This window comes from Labeo rohita, chromosome 9 (genome assembly GCF_022985175.1).
Source record: "Labeo rohita strain BAU-BD-2019 chromosome 9, IGBB_LRoh.1.0, whole genome shotgun sequence".
Classification (NCBI taxonomy): domain Eukaryota; kingdom Metazoa; phylum Chordata; class Actinopteri; order Cypriniformes; family Cyprinidae; genus Labeo; species Labeo rohita.
Window position 1 is genome coordinate 29,736,861 of NC_066877.1, and position 20,906 is coordinate 29,757,766.

At 32.8% G+C, this 20,906-nt stretch overlaps 1 protein-coding gene across 3 annotated transcripts in view; it reads right to left on the reverse strand.

The window, feature by feature from the left end:
- Window positions 1-20,906, reverse strand: part of pde1a (phosphodiesterase 1A, calmodulin-dependent) — a 91,553-nt gene that overhangs the window by 42,903 nt on the left and 27,744 nt on the right. Inside the window, exon 1 of one of the 3 annotated variants that reach the window (XM_051120137.1) lies at window positions 14,244-14,655. The exons of the other annotated variants lie outside the window; for them this stretch is intronic. Within the exon in view, the coding sequence (XP_050976094.1) occupies window positions 14,244-14,296 (53 nt within the window). The 5' untranslated portion in view covers window positions 14,297-14,655. Of the gene's footprint in view, window positions 1-14,243; window positions 14,656-20,906 lie in introns of those variants that run through there. 3 annotated transcript variants of the gene reach the window in all.

Sequence of the window (20,906 nt, forward strand, 5' to 3'; positions counted from 1 at the left end):
AAAAGTCCGAAACGTTCCTCAGGGAGCTGTTCGAATCCGTCCCCACCCCGTCCCCTTTTCCCAAATCTAGAGCCACGAGGCTTTTCATAGCTCACAGTATATCCGCCCAGGTCAGATTAGGGATTGCGAAACAAAACAAACCCTGGACGTTTGCTTTGAGTTTTTCTAGAAGCGCTCCTCAGAGCCAGTTTGTTCTCCGAGGGTGCATGAGAAAGCCCTGGAGAAAGAGCGAGGGGGATGTTTCTCGTCGTCACTGTAGCAGCGGCCCAGTGAGACGCTGGCACAGGCAGTCGGCAGGCCATCGTGCCCCAGTCACACAAGTACAGAGGAAGGTCAACCTCAAACATTTTCCCATGAGCTTGCTGTGCCATTCTACGCGCAGAAGTCCTAAACTCAGAGCCGCTGCCGTCACTGTCGGTCCCTCAAGGGATCCTGCGATGGAAAGAAAGAAAGACGCGCTGCCAGCCTCTCAGACAACTCTACATTCCTCACCCCGCCAAGATGGCACCCATAGGACCACTCACTGACCTGAGAATAATTAGAGAGGTGGGGAAGAGCGTGTGATGAGTCCGGAGATGCAAACCAGCTCCTTTTAAGTACGAAAAAAAAAAAAAATCGCATGCGTAATGTGCACAAACCGGGCACAAGCTGTTTCCCGCCCCATTTATTCTGACAAATAAATGGACGTGTTCTCTGATGTCACAAATGTCCTGCTGCTAACTTTTTGGTTCCAAAAAAGTCCCTCGGCAACAGGGAAAATATTGTCACAAATTGTCCTCCCTGGACGCCCATAATGCTTACCAAATGTATTTATAGATAGATTGTGAACGCAGGCGAAGATTTGGAAGAAAGTGGATTGTCATCATGTCCACTTTTTTAAATTAACCTAGTGAACTAAATATTGAATGAGTTATGCACTTGAATATTGGCTTATTCGTAGCAAACAAATAAAAAGTTTCTGAAATAAATTGAAAGAACGTACTGTAAAACCAAAACAAACAAACAAAAAAATATTATTATTATTATTTATATTCTGTTATACCATATAGAGATGTGAGTGACTGATGTATGGATTCTGTAATTGGATGTAATTATATTTTTGTAAATCAAGCTAAAGACTTAAATAATGATACATTATATTATATTATATTATATTATGTAATTTACAATATAATATAATACAACATATAATAATAATAATAAATCTTAGTTATCTTTACAATAAAATAATAATAATAATAATATAATAAAATATGTAATAATAACACTTTCATAATATTTATATAGTTATAATGCACCATTAATATCAACTACTACTACTGATTATAATAATTAATATACTACTACCACTACTACTAATACAAATATTTTATATAATAATAATAATTACAAAATAATAAATAATAAAGATTTTCCTTATATTATTATACAATTCTTGAAATAAATAATAAATTGTATATTATATAATTTAATTACATTATATTATTATTATAATATAACATATTATATATTCAAAGATAACAGTTATATTAATTAATTAAATTTTCATTATATAGTTAGAATGCATCATTAATAACAACAACAACTAGTACTACTACTACTACTTATGATTATTAATATACTAGTACCACTACCTCTAATACAAATACAAATATTTACATAATAATAATAAGAATAAATAAAAAGATTTTCATGATGTAATTACAGTTTAAACATATTAAAATAAATAAATGATAAATAATAAATAGTATATTATTTAATTTAATTATATTACAGTATTACAGTATTATATTATAGTATTATAATATTCTAACATAGCATAAAATCAATAATAATAATAATAATAATAATATCTTAGTTCTCATTACAATAAAATAATGACATCCAATATAACAGGATCTAAATATAATAATGAAATATTATATTATATTATATATAATTATTATAATGAATCATTATTAATAACAACAACAACTACTACAATAATAATAATAATAATAATAATTATACATTATATATTATACTATTTAATTACATAATATTATAAAATAAATTATAATATTTTAACATATAATTAAAAAGATTTTCATTATATAATTATATAAGCATAAAAATAAACAATAATAAATATTATATTGTTTATATAATATTTTTATATTTTAACATTAATAATAATGATGATGATGATGATGATGATGATGATAAGATTTTCATTACGTAACTATATAAACATTAAAAAAAAAAAAAAACTAACAAATAAATACCTTTTTCAAAGCTTAAGGTCTCTTTACAAGAAAAGAAAATTGCAGCATCCAATTACATACAAGGAGGAAAAAAATAATGGTGCTGTCACCAATTTGTTTGGAATAGCAGACATAAAATGTGCCTACAACCTGACAAAATTTACTGAAGTAAATGTTTGGATCAGGGAAGCAACCGACACTTTTTTATACAATCAGAAATCTAGCCAAGCAGAAACTCTCTTCATTTGTGTGAACGATTTGCATATTCAACATAACATTTCTCATCATTCAGACAAAACATCTTGCAATCGCTACAAGAAGGGCCCTTCGAAGAGGCTGGTGCCCCGAGGCCTCGCAGAACCATAATCCCTGCAAGATTGTGCATGCATGGATTTGACTGGGGGACTTCAGCCCCTCTGGTGACGTGCTAAACCCAGGTTGACATAAGCAGTCTGCAGTGATCTGCGCTGCCAGAGAACAATTCCTCCAGCCAGCAGAGCTCTGATTAAACAAACATCCCATTCTTCACAAGCTCAGCTTCTCCACAGGCCTCCAAGTACTGAAGCCACATCTTAATGCCCGCAGGACAGGTTGGTTTACACTGGGTTGTAAACGAACCTCCTAGGTTCCCATTTGGAGCAGTTAAGCCAAAGCTCTAAACGCAAGTACGGTCGCTCTAGTTGTGTTTTGGCAGCACAGAGGGCACTGATTTACTGGCTAAGACTCTCTGTTAAACATCTCCCTGTGCTTATCCTCCGCTACCAACGTAAATCCCAACTCTTGGGGGATGTGAATGATTTGGCCTGATGTTCAAAAAACTGGACTAAAGTAGTGTCATTACTGTGTCATTAAGTGATGAATTTGTTGACTAGACGCTGCATTAGTGGAGAAAGGTCAGCAGTATACTTTTGCCCATTTGGTGATCAAATAAAGTCTTGTAGACGCCGCCTGAATTGAACGTGACGCGTCCAGTGTTTGTGATACCAGATAGCAGCGAGTTCTTCTAGACGCCGCGCTGCACTTTTGCCCGTTGTGTGATTAACATATTTTTATATTTTTACTAGATAACCACAAATGTTCTAGAATAGAAGCAGTTAAATTGTGAAAGTACACAGTATCCATATGTATGCAATTTCAATACTGTGGCCTTTGTGTAGATATTTAAATATGGCCATGTTTAGCTTGATTGTTGATGTAATGGTAACACTTTACAATATGAGTCCATTTGTAACATTAAGATTGATAAAAGCTGTAGAATAGAAGTATCGCTACTTGTTAGAGTGTGTTCATTTCAGCATTTACTGATATATTTAAACAATTTTAGTTGCTTTTGTCAACATTCATGAACAATGAACTAACTGTAATGATCAATGTATAATTAATATTAATACTTCATTAGGCTACTTTTTATTTTTTAAAATAGTAGAGCACTATTTATTTACTGTTCAGTATCCATTTTTAAATTCTATCAGTCGATTAATCGGTATCGGCCAGTGTGGTCCAACCTAGTTATCGGTATCGGTCAGTCGACCTCTAATTATTGTCTTAGAATTATCTTCATTCTCAGAAAACACTGATATATGCAATTAATTGCAAATAATTTGATTCAGATAAGGAGCTCTACTATGAATTTAATCACATAAAATATCCATATCATAAAATAATAATAATCACTCACATCTCTGTATGGTATAACAGCATATAAACAACAACAACAATAACAATACTACTACTAATAATAATAATTATAATTATTATTAAAAGCTTTCATTTTCATTACAATAATACATACATATAATTATTACATATAAATATTATGAATACTACTACTACTACTACTACTACTACTAATAATAATAAATATTAATAATAATAATATTAATAATAATAATAATAATAATAATAATAATTATTATTATTATTATTATTATTATTATTTTTTAATTATACCACTATATTACATAATATTTATTGTTATTACAAAATCCATACATCAGTCACTTACATCTCTGGTATAACAGCATATAAATAATAATAAAAAAATTAATAAAAATAAATAATAATAATAATAATAATAATAATAGTAATAATAATAATAATAATAATAATTATTATTATTATTATTATTAATTTTAATTATAATTATACCACTATATTATAAAATATTCAATTACATAATATTTATTGTTATTACAAAATCCATGCATCAGTCACTCACATTTCTGAATGGTATAACAGCATATAAATAATAATAATAATTATTATTATTCTTATTATTCTTATTATTATCATCATCATCTTCATCATTATTATTATTAAAAACTTTACTATTATTAAAAGCTATTACTACTAATACTAATAATGATCATTATTATTATTGTTATTATTATTATTATTATTAAAAGCTTTTACTACTACTACTACTACTACTAACAATAATGATAATTATTATAATTATTATTGTTATTATTGTTGTTGTTGTTTCAATTATCAATTATTATTACTACTAAACAATATCACTATCTATAAAATGTTTCATTATGCAACAACAACAACAATAATAATAACATTTCAAATAATTTAGTGCTTTTCCAAAGCATAAAAATGAAAAGTGTCATCACAAAAGAGGCCAAAGTCTGCCTCCCATTGTCCCTAAATAAATTCTAATCACTTACATCAAAACATCTTTTCCTGAAAAGGGAATTCTAAGAGACAATCATAAGATAATCAGGCAAAGAATCAAACTGGAGTCCTTGACTGCCCTATTAGGACTTCAACAGTCACGTTCATTTTGTGATTATCAGTCAGATCAGCCTGCCCTTCAACAGAAAGCTGGAGCCATCAACAACAAAAACGCTTTGCCAAGTCAATATTTGGGATTTCCAACTATATTTATTAACAAATGTGACTCTCCATACCTCATAGTTACTGTGAATAAAATATGCAACCATAGTAACAGTGACTACTGTGAATATCAAGGATGGCGATTTCCATATCACACCAGAAAGTCTTATCACAACTGACACGATGGGAAAACTGAGACGTGATGCAATCAGTCAAATCTTAATTAACTGAATGCTTTTATAAGTCACTTGACACTTGACAAAAAATAATGAGAGCAGCTCCAGTGGAAGCCCGGATCTAAAAGCTTCAAATGACACGCAACTCCCATGCTGAGATGGTGATGAGTGCACAGCAAGCTGTAAAAAGTGTGCATTTAATGCAGATTCAACATGAGATCAGCTTTAATATCTAGGGGAAAAAGTTTTGTTCTTTGTTCATCTTCAGAACACAAATTAAGATATTTTTGATGAAATCCAAGAGCTTTCTGACCTTCTGACCCTGCATAGACAGCAATGCAACTGACATGTTCAAGGCCCAGAAAGGTAGTAAGGACACTGATGAAATAGTACATGTGACATCAAGGGTTCAACTGTAATATTATAAAGCTTTATGAAAATGATGTCACATGGACTATTTTATCAATGTCTTACTACCTTTCTGGGCCTTGAACTTGTCAGTTGCGTTGCATCTTACTGCAATCTTAATTGCATCTTAATTTGTGTTCCAAAGATGAATGATAAATAAAATAAAATAAAATAAAATAAAATAAAATAATGCTGGGTAACTATTAATCGCGATTAATCACATCCAAAATTAAAGTTCTTGTTTATATAATGTATGTGTTTGTACTGTGTATATTTATTATGTATTTATAAAAACACACACATGCAGTACATATTTTGAAAATATTTACATGTATTTACATGTATATATTTATACTCATGTAATTAATATTATAAAACATATATATATATATAAAATAAAATAAAATAAAATAAAATAAAATAAAATAAAATAAAATAAAATAAAATACATAAAATAGTACAACTAGATACTAGTTGGTTAAAATTAAACAGTTTTATTACAAAAATGTCTGAAAAAATACATTTATGTTTATTTTCTATTGGAATAATATTCAGACTTTTGGTGACTTCAGTGTCCAAATACTTTATGGAAAATATTACACAAACCCCAGTATTCAATGTTTTGTTTAAAATAAAATATTATTTATGCATTTGTAACAGCAAGTTAAATGCATTCGTGTCCCTCTGAGCTGAATTAAACATCTAAATGCCTCAAATTCTTGACTTATGCCTCCGTTTTGGGTTGTATATATATTATTGATACATTTGTATTTGCATTTTGAATGTAATTTGGCATATAAATGCATTAAATGGGTTTTGTGTTCATGGTTATTAATGTATGCAATTTCAGCAATAAAAATGTTAATTTTTTTTAAAAAAAGGATTATGTTATTTTGTGAGGATTATGTTATTATGTTATTTTATATGTTATGAGACCTATCTTATTTTCTTTTGTATATTTAGTATTGCTCTTTAATAAAGAAAATGACTTCTTATCTGATTACTCGATTAATCGATGGAATAATAAGTAGAATACTCGATTACTAAAATAATCGATAGCTACAGCCCTATTCCATTACATCTGCCGCCTGCAGAGGTCTTTCGACCGGCTTCCAAAAGCACCATAACATCATGTCAAATGATCCAGAACAAATGTGAAGATAACCAAGCAAATATAGTATTTACTTCTTTCAACAGCTCCTTCTGAAAGCATTTTTCTTCTTTCAACCAACCACCAAACCATACACAAAGAATTGAGGCCTATCACAAAGGACACATCTATACTGATTTCAAAAACCAATAAATCAATGAAGGCACAAAGGAAAACATCAGAAACAAGTTACTATTCAGAATAGCAGGACGTAGGTTGTGCAACCTACGTAAGTGGCCCCTGAACTGGTCATTTATCACAAGCACATTCACACTAACAAAATGTGTATCGGTCAAAGACGAAAAAGGGTTTAAGCATAAAAACAATAAGTGTAATACTGCTTTAAATTGTTGTTTTTTTTCAAAATAAATTACAAAGTTTTCTGTTTAATTTAATTGCATTTGTATTTTTGTTTTTCTGAGCAAAAAAATAAATATTATACATTTTCCCCTAATTTACAGAAGACACCCACTGAAATGTCATTCAGTAGGCATATTTACAACAATTTACATCAATTTATGACATATTAAAAGACTAATTACTTTCACCCCAAATACTAATTAGTTACAATTTCCTACTATCCTAGGTTTTGCCCATTTGTCAGTCAGAATTTCTTACTCATTTGAAACACAATAAAATGTAATATGCTCCCTTATTCTTTTATATATTTTAATATGTACAAATCAGAATAAGCATGTTGTTTGAATTTTTACATAAATATTGTGTTACACTGAATGACAATGTAACATTATGTCAACCATATTTTGACATTTTATTCTCCAAAAATGTAAAAGTAGACATTTTACTTACATTTAACATGCTTTCTATGGACCTAAAATCACTTTTGTAAATTTCTTTTGACATCTTAACGTCTTTGACCCATATATCTTTTTTAAAGACTTCTGTAAAAGTTAATGCAAATCTGCAAATCACTCCACAGCCATCTTAGCTACATTCTTGGCAGCTACTTTCCAGTCATACTAGCACAGCTTGAGTCTCTTTCACAGGGAAAAGACAAAAAACAGATTATGTTTCAATAACATGCTTTAAATCAGGAATAACATCTAAAAACAACTGTATAAAACTTAAAATAACAGTACAATATTTCTCTGTTGGTTCTAAAAGACTGTTGGCTCTTGTAACTGACAGCAATTTATGAATACAGTCTTCATGGAAGAGATTTGGAGAAATTTAGCATTACAGCTCACCAGAATCTGCAAAATGTTAATTATTTTACCAAAATAAGAGGGATCATACATAATGCATGTTAATTTATATTTTTACTGACCTGAATAAGATATTTCACAAAATGTTTTTTTTTTAATTTTTAGTGATAGTCCCTTGTTTGTCCTGAACAGTTAAACTGGCTGCTCTTCCTCAGATAAATACTTCAGGTGCCACAAATTCTTTGTTTTTTCAGAATATTTGTGTGTTTGAACCCTTTCCAACAATGACTGTATGACTTTGAGATTCATCTTTTCACACTGAGGACAACTGAGGGACTCAAATATTACAGAAGGTTCAAACGCTCACTGATGCTTCAGAAGGAAACACAATGCATTAAGAGCCGGGGATGTAAACTCTTCGAAGATCAAGGTAAATTGAACTTATTTTGTCTTCTGGGAAACATGTAAGTATCTTCTGTAGCTTCTGAAGGGCAGTACTAAATGAAAAAAAGTTATTTAGGCAAAATAAAAACAATGTACACATCTTCATTCTATTCAAAAGTTTACACCCCCAGCTCTTAATGCATCTTTTTTTATTCTAAAGCATCAGTGAGCATTTAAACTTTTGCTAAAAACCAAAGAATTTGTGGGACCTGCAGGATTTTTCTGAAGAACAGCAGTTTAACTGTTCAGGACAAACAAGGGACTCATGAACAACTATTACTAAACAAACAAATAAAACAGCTGTAGATCATTCAGGTAATAACACAGTATTAAAAATTAAGCGTATGTAAACTTTTGAACAGGGATATTATTTTACAGGGATATGTAGACTATATGTAAACATCTTTTCAGTACTAAATAATAAAAAAAATAACATGCATTTTGTATAATCCCTCTTATTTTGGTAAAATAATGAACATTTTGCAGATTCTGCAAGGTGTATGCAAACTTTTGACCTCAACTTTACAAGCATTCATTATTTACATTCTCGTCTTACTGTCCTTGAAAGTACACATTTACACAAACTTTTGCAATAAAACACAAAAAACAAAGGCTTGTTTCCATCGCTTTATTCTTATTAAATGTCATGTCATCAAATTATAAACTGATGGATTGTTCTGGTAAATGAATGCGACAGAGTCACTGTCCCTGTGATTTATTTGACCAATTAATGCACAAACTCCTGAGTATTTACACATGAAAGGTAAATTAATCAGATGGTGTATTAATATGATAAGCAGGGTGAAATAGCAGTAACATAATCATCCTAAATGTATTGCCGTGTCATGCCCCTTTAAGCACACGAGCAGTGATTGATCTAACGCAACCCAATAGTGACTATTTATTCACAATTGTGTCATTTATCACATCGCTTTAGTACAAGCCGTTCCCTACTCTTAAAAAAACCCTTGACTAATTTTCTTGTAAAAACAAGCCAGAGATGTCAGGGGACGTGTTTGTGAGGTCAATGGTTTGAAAGCTGAATCTCCCCAAAGAGGAATACACAATATTCTCTTCGGGGTAAATAAGGCAAGGTTATGACTGTGTTCATATTTTTCATTAACTTCCTAAATGTTGCTGGCTTTGATGGGGAGCTATGGGCCAAAGTTTTCCCCACTGACTTTCCCCACAGTGACACCAGATATTGTGCTGTATTTTCTCAAAACACAGATTATCGAAGACTGATTCTGGTATGCAAACCCTTATGTGTTTTAAAAATTAGTGAGACGCTATTGCATAATGGGTGCCAGTGACAAGTCATGTGATGCATATTGCATGTAAGTCTCATGGGAAAAAATTAGCACTGTAAAAAAAAAAAAAAAGCTATAAGAAGCTCAAAGAATCTTAACATATATAAACACCCCTGGCAAAGAGAGTGTTGATTTAAAAAGCAAAATCTACAGAAAGCTACAGAGGCCTATTAGGCTGATTTACAACGATTTCAGGCAACAAGTCTGCATAATTTATGAGAGTAAAAATCTACTCATACTTTAGCCAGTTCATACATTTTGCATGGTTTGGCTTCAAGGTAAACTGAATTTTTCAGTCAGTCGCATTCCATCATTGCTATTTTTAATATTTATATTAATACACTACTATGCAAAAATTTGGGCTTGTCATGTTTTTAAAATAAGTGTATTTTATGCTCACGCATTTATTTGTTCAAAAAACAATAATATTGTGAAATATTATTACAATTTAAAATAACTGTTTTCTATTTTAATATATTTTAAAATGCATTTTATTTCTGTGATTCAAAGCTGAATTTTCAGCATCATTACTCCAGTATTCAGTGCCACACAATCCTACATAAATCATTGTAATATGTTTGTTTGTTGCTCAAAAAACATTTCTTTTTATCTTTGTTAAAAGCAGCTGCTTTAATATTTTTGTGGAAACCATTAAACATGTTTTCCCCAAGACTCCTTGATGAATAGGAAGTTCAAAAGAACAGCATTTATTTAAAACATACATATTTTGTAACATTATAAATGTCTTTACTGTCACTTATGACCAAATAAATGAATCTTTAAAGAACTAAAGCTTACTTTTTTTTTTAATAAAATAAAATAAAATAAAATAAAATAAAATAAAATAAAAAATAATTTAATTTAATTTAATTTAATTTAATTTAATTTAAATTAAATTAAATTAAACAAAACTTCCTCACCCTACACTCTTGAACGGTAGTGTATATTTTGCAAAGTTATGCTTTACTTGTAATACACAGAAAATATTACTCGCAGTGCACATTTTTTAAAACTATGGTTATACAGTATAGCATGTGCCCCCTCTCAAACAGATGGACAGCTGTTTTGTGTTACAAACAAATGTGTTTCACAGAGGTTTCATAACCAAAATCCCTCATATTCTTTTGTATTCAAAGCAGCACTGCATTTCTGCAACACTCCTTCTATTCGGGGTAAAATATTTGCTCCTAAAGGTGAGAAAAGATCTTTTTCCACTGCCTAACTGAGGCAACTAATGTCAATTGTAAGTAGTTAATTCATTTGACGTCCTCTGAGCTTTGTGATAAATTCCAAAAAGCTTGCAAAAGGAAGATGTCAGTTCTGAAAAATGCGCAATACTCCATTGTTTTCCCTTGACATTATGATAGTATCTGCAAAAATGCAATCTGATAGGTTCAGTTTAATCTACTTTACTAATTTAGCCTTCATTCTCTAAGACAGCTCCCTAGACTCTTCACAAAAGTTGCATAACCACAAGGATAAGACTGAAAAAAGCACCATAAAAAGATCATAAAAGTATCATCCGAGATGCAACAATTGATTGACCACTGAATGGTTTCAGCCAGTGTGCTTTTGATCAGACATTACATATAGACTATTTACATGGTAATTTTATGCTACTTTTGCATGCTTTTAGAAGCATGAAATCCCAATTTATTATAACTGCTTGTAAAAGAGCTCCACAGAAGAAAGAAAGAAAGAAAAAAGAAAGACATGAGCATGAGTGAGATTTGGTCCACTAACATTTTAACTAAGCAGACTTCCTTAGGTTGCTAAAAGTAGCAAGCAGGACAAACACTAGCTTTCACTAGCTAAGTTGCCAGCACAAAATAAGCGCAAACCAGTCTAGACCAACAAGGAAATATAGCAGGGAAAGGAAAAAAGAGATGATGATTGGTTGGTTGAATCACAGCTGATTCAGTTTGTCTGTTTGGTGCTCATAGTAAACAACCATGCTTTTAAAGCGGTCCATGTGATAGACTGCAGATGTCAAGCAGAACCGCCCAATGGGATGTTACTCATTGCAAACAAATGGTAGGAAAACCTGATTTCCTGAGCCTAGCCTGCAAGTTTCAGAAAACTTATATTCCCATGCAGGCCTCCCAGCAGGCTGATATTGGAGTAAGCAAGGAGAGGAACCTCAGGGGAAACATTAGGGGTACAAAACATACCATGAAACCCCCAAGACAGAACAAGAGTCAAAGAGACATACATCCCAGGATAATTGAAAAGCCAGGAAGTCCCTAGAAACCACAAAGTCCCTCAAACAACCTTATTGCAAACCAAAATGACAACAACAGTTTTAAAGTTTTAAAACTGAGCCACACTCATAGGCATTGTTATTGTTAACAAAAGCTAAAATGATTAAAAAAAAAATTCTTAAAATAAAATACAATAAAATAATACAATAAAATATTAGATGTTAGAACAGATTCTAAAAGTGCTAAAGGTTAAGTTTGAAAATTTGAATTAAGTATAGACATACACTACCAGTTAATAGTTGTAAGATTTTTAATGTTTTTTTTAAAGAAGTCTCTTCTGCTCATCAAGCCAAAAAAGTAAAATTTTGAAATTTTTCACTACTTAAAATCACTGTTTTCTACTTGAATATATATTAAAATGTAATTTATTTATGCGATCAAAACTTAATTTTCAGCATCATTACTCCAGTCACATTATCCATCAGAAAGCATTCTAATATGCTGATCTGTTGCTCAACAAATTTAAAACAGATTAGTACATTTATTTCAGGATTCTTTGATGAATAGAAAGATCCAAAGATCAACTTTTATCTTAAATAAAAAGCTTCCGTAACATTATACACGATACCATTCAATAGCTTGGAGTCAGAATCTTTTGTTTTTGTTTTTTTTTGTTTTTTTTTTTGGGGGGGGGGATTATATAAATGATCAAATGTGATGATAAAGACATTTATAATATTACAAAGGTTTCTATTTCAGATAAATGCTGTTTTTAAGAACTTTCTATTCAACAAAGAAACCTGAAAAAATTCTACTCAGTTGTTTTCAACATAATAATAATAATAATAAATGTTTTTTGAGCAGCAAATCAGAATATTAGAATGATTTCCGAAGGATCATGTGACACTGAAGACAGGAGTAATGATGCTGAAAATTTAGCTTTGAAATCACAGGAATAGTAAAAATATTTCAATTTGTATTTTGGATCGAATAACTGCAGGCTTGGTGAGCAGAAGAAACTTCTTTAAAAACATTAAACATCTTTTGACTGGTAGTGTAAAAAACAAAACTATTACAAAAACATAAAATTACTAAGACTTAAATTAATACAAATTTAATTAAATTTATGAAAGCATAAAAATTAAGCATATTCAAAATAAGTATAAATTCAACAATAATATACCAATAATTCTAGGTTAAGACATTGTATGCATGCTTCTGACTGTTTTTAATTTTTATGGCAACTTCTGCCCAATTTTTAAAGGCATCTCTGCATGTAGAAGGCAAACCCATAATGCACTTCAACAAGCTCAGTAAAAACTTCCCTCAAGATGACTGCAAATTAGAAACATTTTTATAATTCATGCAATAAAAAATTCTTTATAAAAGTATTGTACTGAACATGTGTCCATGCTACTTTATATTTTTTATGCTTTTATAAGTACCAAACTACAGAAATCAGTTGAGCTTTGCATGAGAACCGCTATTTTTATGACGCATGTTGTTGTTGTCTACTTAGAGTGTTCCGTATCTGTCACTTACGAGGTCCCATATCAGTTAATACCCTTCGTACTATGCACACAGGCAGCTCACTAGCTTTTAAAGCGGCACTAGTGTGACTTTATCTTTAAGAACGTACAACTTTAAATCCAGTCTGAGACCGCTAAACTGACATCCCTCACAAAAGCAGAGGAACCTGTTGCACATCTGTTTCCATTCTCAATGAAAAAAAAAGCGATTAGCAACCTGCTTGAAATAACGAAGCAATGCAATGAACCACAGCTTAATGTTCTGCCTCTAATGACAGCGTAACCACATTAAACAGGGGCAGTTAGTGAAGGGTATTTTGCTCCCATTCCTTTGAAATGCACTGTGGCTGATAACAGAGCAGAAGCAGATAAGCTTGGAAGTGCCCCTGGGAAGCAAAGTCATGCTTTGGATGCACTATTAAGTTTTGTTTATGTATTGACTATGTCTTAGATGTTTCTCCTACGACTCTTCAAGAGAAACAAAGCTAGATGGGGCAACAGTTACTGTAAAGTACGATCATTTTGATTGGTGTTTTAACAAATGCATGCATTTTGAAACTCAAGAAGAGACACATGAGGTTTTTTCTTAGGAGAAACATCTAAGAAGAAGCAGATTACTTCATTACAATACAAGCTAAACCACCACAGAAGCCGATTTGCGACTACAGAAAACAAACGTTCAACTTCAAAACAGAGTTCCCAGACAAACTCAGTCACAAAAGATGAAAACTGAACTGGAGTGACCAGGAAGCCGCAGCTGAATCCCTCTTACCTGAAGATAGGTCTATGGAGAAGCTTCCTTTTGATGGTCACATACTCATCCATTTAAGAGCACGAGTCCACAGAGTGTGTGAGCTGAGGTTTCATTCAGACTGTCCCCAGCTGCTCCTCACATCGCCGTGCGCTCAGCCCGATCCAGCCTCCCTCTCCTCTTTCTCTCTCACTGACGGCCCAGTGCAAAAGGCCACGGAGGCCACATCACAGAAAACGCTCAGGCAAACACCAAACGCTGAACTCGGAGAGAGCCAGGCGTCCAACGGAGCTCCTGCGCCAGCGTTCAACTCTTATCTCTTTGTCCCTCATGCAAAAACGCTTCCCAAATGCCTGCCTCCTCTCAGAGTCATGTCCTGTACAGCCGCTCTCCTTTCCAGAAAAGCTGTCGAGCACGCAAATTAACGCTGGCTGACAGGGTCTGGTCAAAAAAAAAAGGGGCTGGACCCTTGTCAGGAAACAGTAATTATATCACAATCTGGCTTGCGTTTAGTGTGATGTGTGGACAAAGTTACGTGATGCAGAGCGGGTCCTTGTTTTGGAGGTGTGCATTTCAAACAGTTGTGTCATGAGGAATCTAATTTTCCTTCATCTTTTGGTGCACTTTGCAAACTTTAACTTGGAATAACTTCTCCGGATTCTTTCTGATGTCTCATTTGAACATCACTTTACACCTCAACAATGCCAACTTTGGTATTGAGAAACGTTATCTGCATGTGGAAAGACAAACTGATTTGAAGCTTGTTGCATCATGCCTGGTTAGGACACAGTCGAAGGGTCAGGGAGAGAGTGGAAAATTGTCATGGAAAACTAAATACTGACTGCTTCTGGCACTACAAAAATGTCGCTAACATTATAAGTGGACCTCAGGGAGAACAGAAGATGATAAGAAGAGGAGAAAAGAAGAAAGATATGACCTCTTCAGGGGAGTCTCTCGTGCTTTAATCAAAAGGAACTTGGCTCTTTAGCCAAAGCGGGGCAGAGAAGCGCCCAGTGATGACTCAGGAACAGTTGAAAATGCTAAAATGATCTTCAAGAGAGAGGAGATGTCAGTCTCAAAGACTAACGGCATGGACACAGATGGAGACACATCAAAAAGAGGGAAAAAGAAGCATATCTGGCAATGACGTTCGTTGGATCATTAAAACCATCTTTAAAAAGAACACATAAATGTCTCCAGGTTCACAGTCCGTCAACTGTTCAAAACAGCACAACTTTATGAAAAACTAAGATTTATTAGCTACTAACATGTACTGATCTACAGTTTAAGTCAGAAGTTTACATACACCTTGCAGAATCTGCACAATGTGAATTATTTTACCAAAATAAGAGGGGTCATACAAAATGCATTTTATTATTTTTTTTTATTTAGTACTGGCCTGAATAAGATATTTCACATAGAAGATGTTTACATGGAGTCCAAAAGAGAAAATAATAGTTGAATATATAAAATTTTTGTTTAGGTCCTGAACAGTTAAACTGCCTGCTGTTCTTCAGAAAAATCCTTCAGGTCTCACAAATTCCTTGGTCAGCATTTTTGGGTATTTGAACCCTTTCCAACTATGACTGTATGATTTTGAGATCATCTTCTCACACTGAGTACAGCTGAGCGACTCATATGCAACTATTACAGAAGGTTCAAACACTCACTGATGCTCCAGAAGGAAAAACCATGCATTAAGTGCCGGAGGGTGAAAACTTTTGAACTGAATGAAGATGTGTACATTTTTCTTACTTTGCCTAAATATCATATTTTTTTCATTTAGTACTGCCCTTCAGAAGTTACAGAAGATACTGACATGTTTCCCAGAAGACAAAATAAGTTCATCCTGAACTTCAAATTCAAAGGTTTTCACCCCCTAGCTCTTGTGTTTCCTCCTGAAGCATCAGTGAGCGTTTGACCCTTCTGTAATAGCTGCATATGAGTCTCTCAGTTGTCCTCAGTGTGAAAAGATAGATCTCAAAATCATACAGTCATTGCTGGAAAGGGTTTAAATACACAAAAACGCCAAAGAATTTGTGGAACCTGAAGGATATTTCTGAGGAACAGCAGGCAGTTTAACTGTTCAGGACAAATAAAGGACTCATGAACAACTATCACTAAAAAAAAACACTGTGGATCATTCAGGTAACAACACAGTATGAAGAATCAAGTGTATGCAAACTTTTGAATGGCGTCTTTTATAAATTCAACTATTATTTTCTCTTGTGGACTATATGTAAAAGTTTTTCATGTGAAATATCTTACGCAGGTCAGTACTAAATAAAAAATAACATGCATTTTGCAGATTCTCCAAGGTGCATGTAAACTTTTGACTTTAACTGTATATTACAAAAGTTTATTTATTTCATACAGCATACATAGAGCCTTTAAATTCCACAAAATGTTCTTTATAGAGGGAAAAGATTCTTTAGATTCTTTAAATGATACTTAATGATTCTTAACAATAAGAAAAAAAGCTTTGAAACACTGAATATTTTGAGTTTGAGCATGCGAAAATAAAAAAGCCACAAAAGTCAAGTTTTGATTTTGTAGGGTCTTTAAAGTTTTGGGTAAAACGGTCTATTTCCTCTTTTGGTCAGAAAGGTAGACCCCATGTGCAGTTCTGGAAAAAAAAACATGTTTACAACATATAAACCAAAATCCTGGGGGGTTACTGGGGGTCACTGCAGACTTTTAACTTAGGAAAACTGATTATCAAAATAATAAATATTAAGACACAATATGCGTTGTTAATATATGACACACTCAGTCAACCAAAAAATACAACAGCATATAAAATCCAGACATGTCACATAAACATGGGCACTGGAAAGAAAGACCGAAGTGTCCTAATAAGGCAATGGACACAATAAAGCCAATACAAAATCTGAGTCCAAATACAATTACATCCTGTCAAATCATTGTAATTAAAATAAAGTAGTACTATATTGTCTGCTTACGCTAATAAAATATGTAGCACTGGGCTAAAAGTGGTAAAACCTCACAGAGATTTAAAGTCAAATGTAAGAAATTCCATATAAAGTCAGCATTACTCATAAGCAAACACGTCCCATGTTCTCAGGTAATCCAGAAGTTATCCAAGCTCTTTGATCAGTTACAGATGGAACATATATGTACATTTTTCAAAGAAACAGTAATATGGGGAAAAACAGACACCAGAGTCTGAGTAATGTTTGAGTTACTCTTAACTGGCCCATCAAATAAAATACAAACAATCCAAACTGTTTACTCGTCTATTATGAGGCTCAGAATGACAGAATACAGCAGATGGCTTAAGCAGTCATCTCTGGCATATCTGATGTAATTTTAATAATGGCATAATGCTCAATTATAAATTGAAATGATGAAATGGAGAAAGTGTTTTTAAATGTAAAATCTACTGTAGTTTGAAACGTTCTTACAAAATTCAATTTTTGCATTTCTGTTGGCTTTATGTTCTACACAATTCTACAAAACATTGTGGTATGCCAAGAGGTCATCATAATCATAAAAAAAGCAAACTCAATATTTGTTATTTAAAGTTTTCTTTAAGTCATTTGACATACATCAACCTAAACTAACCTTGCAATGTCATAAATAGTTCAAAATATCCAATATTCAAACTATCCAATAATTTGAACTAATAAAAAAAAACTACTGACCTTGCCAGATAGTCATGAGGGCCTGTGTGATATCATTTCCTGTTTTTCTTGTCATATGACAACAAAATGGCTTCCTTACATGTTGTTTTTCCCCACTAGCCCCTGCTGGTAGATGTTATAACTACATCATCTGTTTCTAAAAGGCAATTCCATTGACAGCCATTCAAAAGTAGCACTGTATTTTCACAGTACAATCTTTTTGTAAGAAACATACAAAGCGCTACTGTAATTTGTCATTATATAATAGCACATGTTTGCCACTGCCTGATTCTTTTTGGAGGCTCTTAAAAATGTGAAATGGATTTTTTTGGGGTGTCACACACAGCATAGTTGCTAATGAAGGCCGTGGCAAATCAGCACTGTGTAATTTTCCCATGACTCTACAGTGACGCATAGTATTTATTGTAATGCTCATGTAATTGGCTATTCAGATGAATTGAAATGTTAACGGATAACTCTCTCCAGGTATTGTGCACCTCCTTGGTTGTACTACACGACTTTATACCAAACTACATAATTTTTAAAACTTTTAATGGTCATTTTCAAAGATGCACAGTAGTGGCTAATATTACAGTTTTTTTTTTCAGTTTTATAAGTTAGTCTAGTATTTATGAAAGCCTCTTTCCGCCACTGAATAAAAATGTAAAAAAGGTAATTCCAACTTTTTATCTCACAATTCAGACTTTTTTTTTCAGGGTTGTGAGATATAAACTCAAAATTCTGAGAAATGAAATTACAATTACATGATATAAACTTGCAATTGCGAGTTATGATTTCAGAATTGTGAAAAAAATTGAAAGAATTGACAAATAAAGTCACAATTCTGAAAAATAAAGTCAGAATTGTGAAATATAAACTCACAATTGGATTTTTTTCTCAGTACTGTACGTTTATATTTTACAATTCTGATTTTATATAACATGCAAATGGGAGTTATAAAGTCAGAATTGTGAGATACAACATGCATTTACGAGAAAAAAAAAGTCTGAATTACAAGTTCATATCACGCAATTCTGACTTTATTTCTTGCAATTGTGAGTTTATATCACGCAATTCTGAGAAAAGTCACAAGTTTACAGGTGCATCTCAATAAATTAGAATGACGTGGTGAAGTTCATTTATTTTAGTAATTATTTCACTCAAATTGTGAAACTTGTGTATTAAATAAATTCAGTGCACACAGACTGAAGTAGTCTAAGTCTTTGGTTCTTTCAATTGTGATGATTTTGGCTCACATTTAACAAAAATCCACCAATTCACTCTCAACAAATTAGAATTCTTCATAAGACCAATAATAGAGGCTCCTTTTGCTTTAATTACTGCCTCAATTCGGTGTGGCATGGAGGTGATCAGTCTGTGGCACTGCTGAGGTGGTATGGAAACCCAGAAATCCTGCTGGAAAATGAAATCAGCATCTTTAAAAAGCTGGAAGCATGAAGTGCTCTAAAATTTCTTGGTAAACAGGTACAGTGACTTGACTCAAAAAACACAGTGGACCAAAACCAGCAGATGACATTGCACCCCAAATCATCACAGACTGTGGAACCTTAACACTGGACTTCAAGCAACTTGGGCTATGAGCTTCTCCACCCTTCCTCCAGACTCTAGGACCTTGGTTTCCAAATGAAACACAAATCTTGCTCTCATCTGAAAAGAGGACTTTGGATCAATGGGCAACAGTCCATTTCTTCTTCTCCTTAGCCCAGGTAAGACGCCTCTGACGTTGTCTGTGGTTTAGGAGTGGCTTAACAAGAGGAATACGACATCTGTAGCCAAATTCCTTGACACGTCTGTGTGTGGTGGCTCTTGATGCCTTGACCCCAGCCTCAGTCCATTCCTTGTGAAGTTCACCCAAATTCTTGAATCTCTTGATTTTGCTTGACAAGCCTCTCAAGGCTGCGGTTCTCTCGGTTGGTTGTGCATCTTTTTCTTCCACACTTTTTCCTTCCACTCAACTTTCTGTTAACATGCTTGGATACAGCACTCTGTGAACAGCCAGCTTCTTTGGCAATGAATGTTTGTGGCTTACCCTCCTTGTGAAGGGTGTCAATGATTGTCTTCTAGACAACTGTCAGATCAACAGTTTTCTCCATGATTGTGTGGCCTAGTGAACCAAACTGAGAGACCATTTTGAAGGCTCAGGAAACCTATGCAGGTGTTTTGAGTTGATTAGCTGATTGGCATATCACCATATTCTAATTTGTTGAGATAGTGAATTGGTGGGTTTTTGTTAAATGTGAGCCAAAATCATCACAATTAAAAGAACCAAAGACTTAAACTACTTCAGTCTGTGTGCACTGAATTTATTTAATACACAAGTTTCACAATTTGAGTTGAATTACTGAAATAAATTAACTTTTCCACAACATTCTAATTTATTGAGATGCACCTATATATCTCGCAATTCTGACTTTATTTCTCGCAATTTTAAGTTTATATCATGCAATTCTGAGGAAAAAAAGTCATTATTGTGAGTTTATATCTTGCAGTTCTGACTTTATAACTCACAATTGTAGGTTTATATCACGCAATTCTGAGAGAAAGTCTGGATTGTGAGTTTATATCTTGTAATTCTGACTTTATAACTCACAATTGTGAGTTTATATCTCAATTCTGAGAAAAAAGTCAGAATTGTGAGGTTATATTTTGCGATTCTGACTTTATAACTCATAATTGCTAGTTTATATCACGCAATTCTGAGAAAGTCAGAAGTCAGAATTGCGAGTTTATATCTATCTATTATATTTATATCTTGCATTTGCGAGTCTATATCTCACAATTCTGAAGAAAAAAGTCAGAATTGTGAGATAAAGTCGCAATAACCTTTATTTGTTTTTTATTCAGTGGCGGAACCGGGCATCCATAAGTGTTGGATATACATTGGCCTATATATTTAATTGTGCATGCTCATTACCTAATTTTTACATTTAGATTGCTTTTGCCATCATCTATCTTTAATGACTATAACTAATCTTTAAAAACACTAATAGTTTAATAAGTTAAATGTTTACTTTAGAAA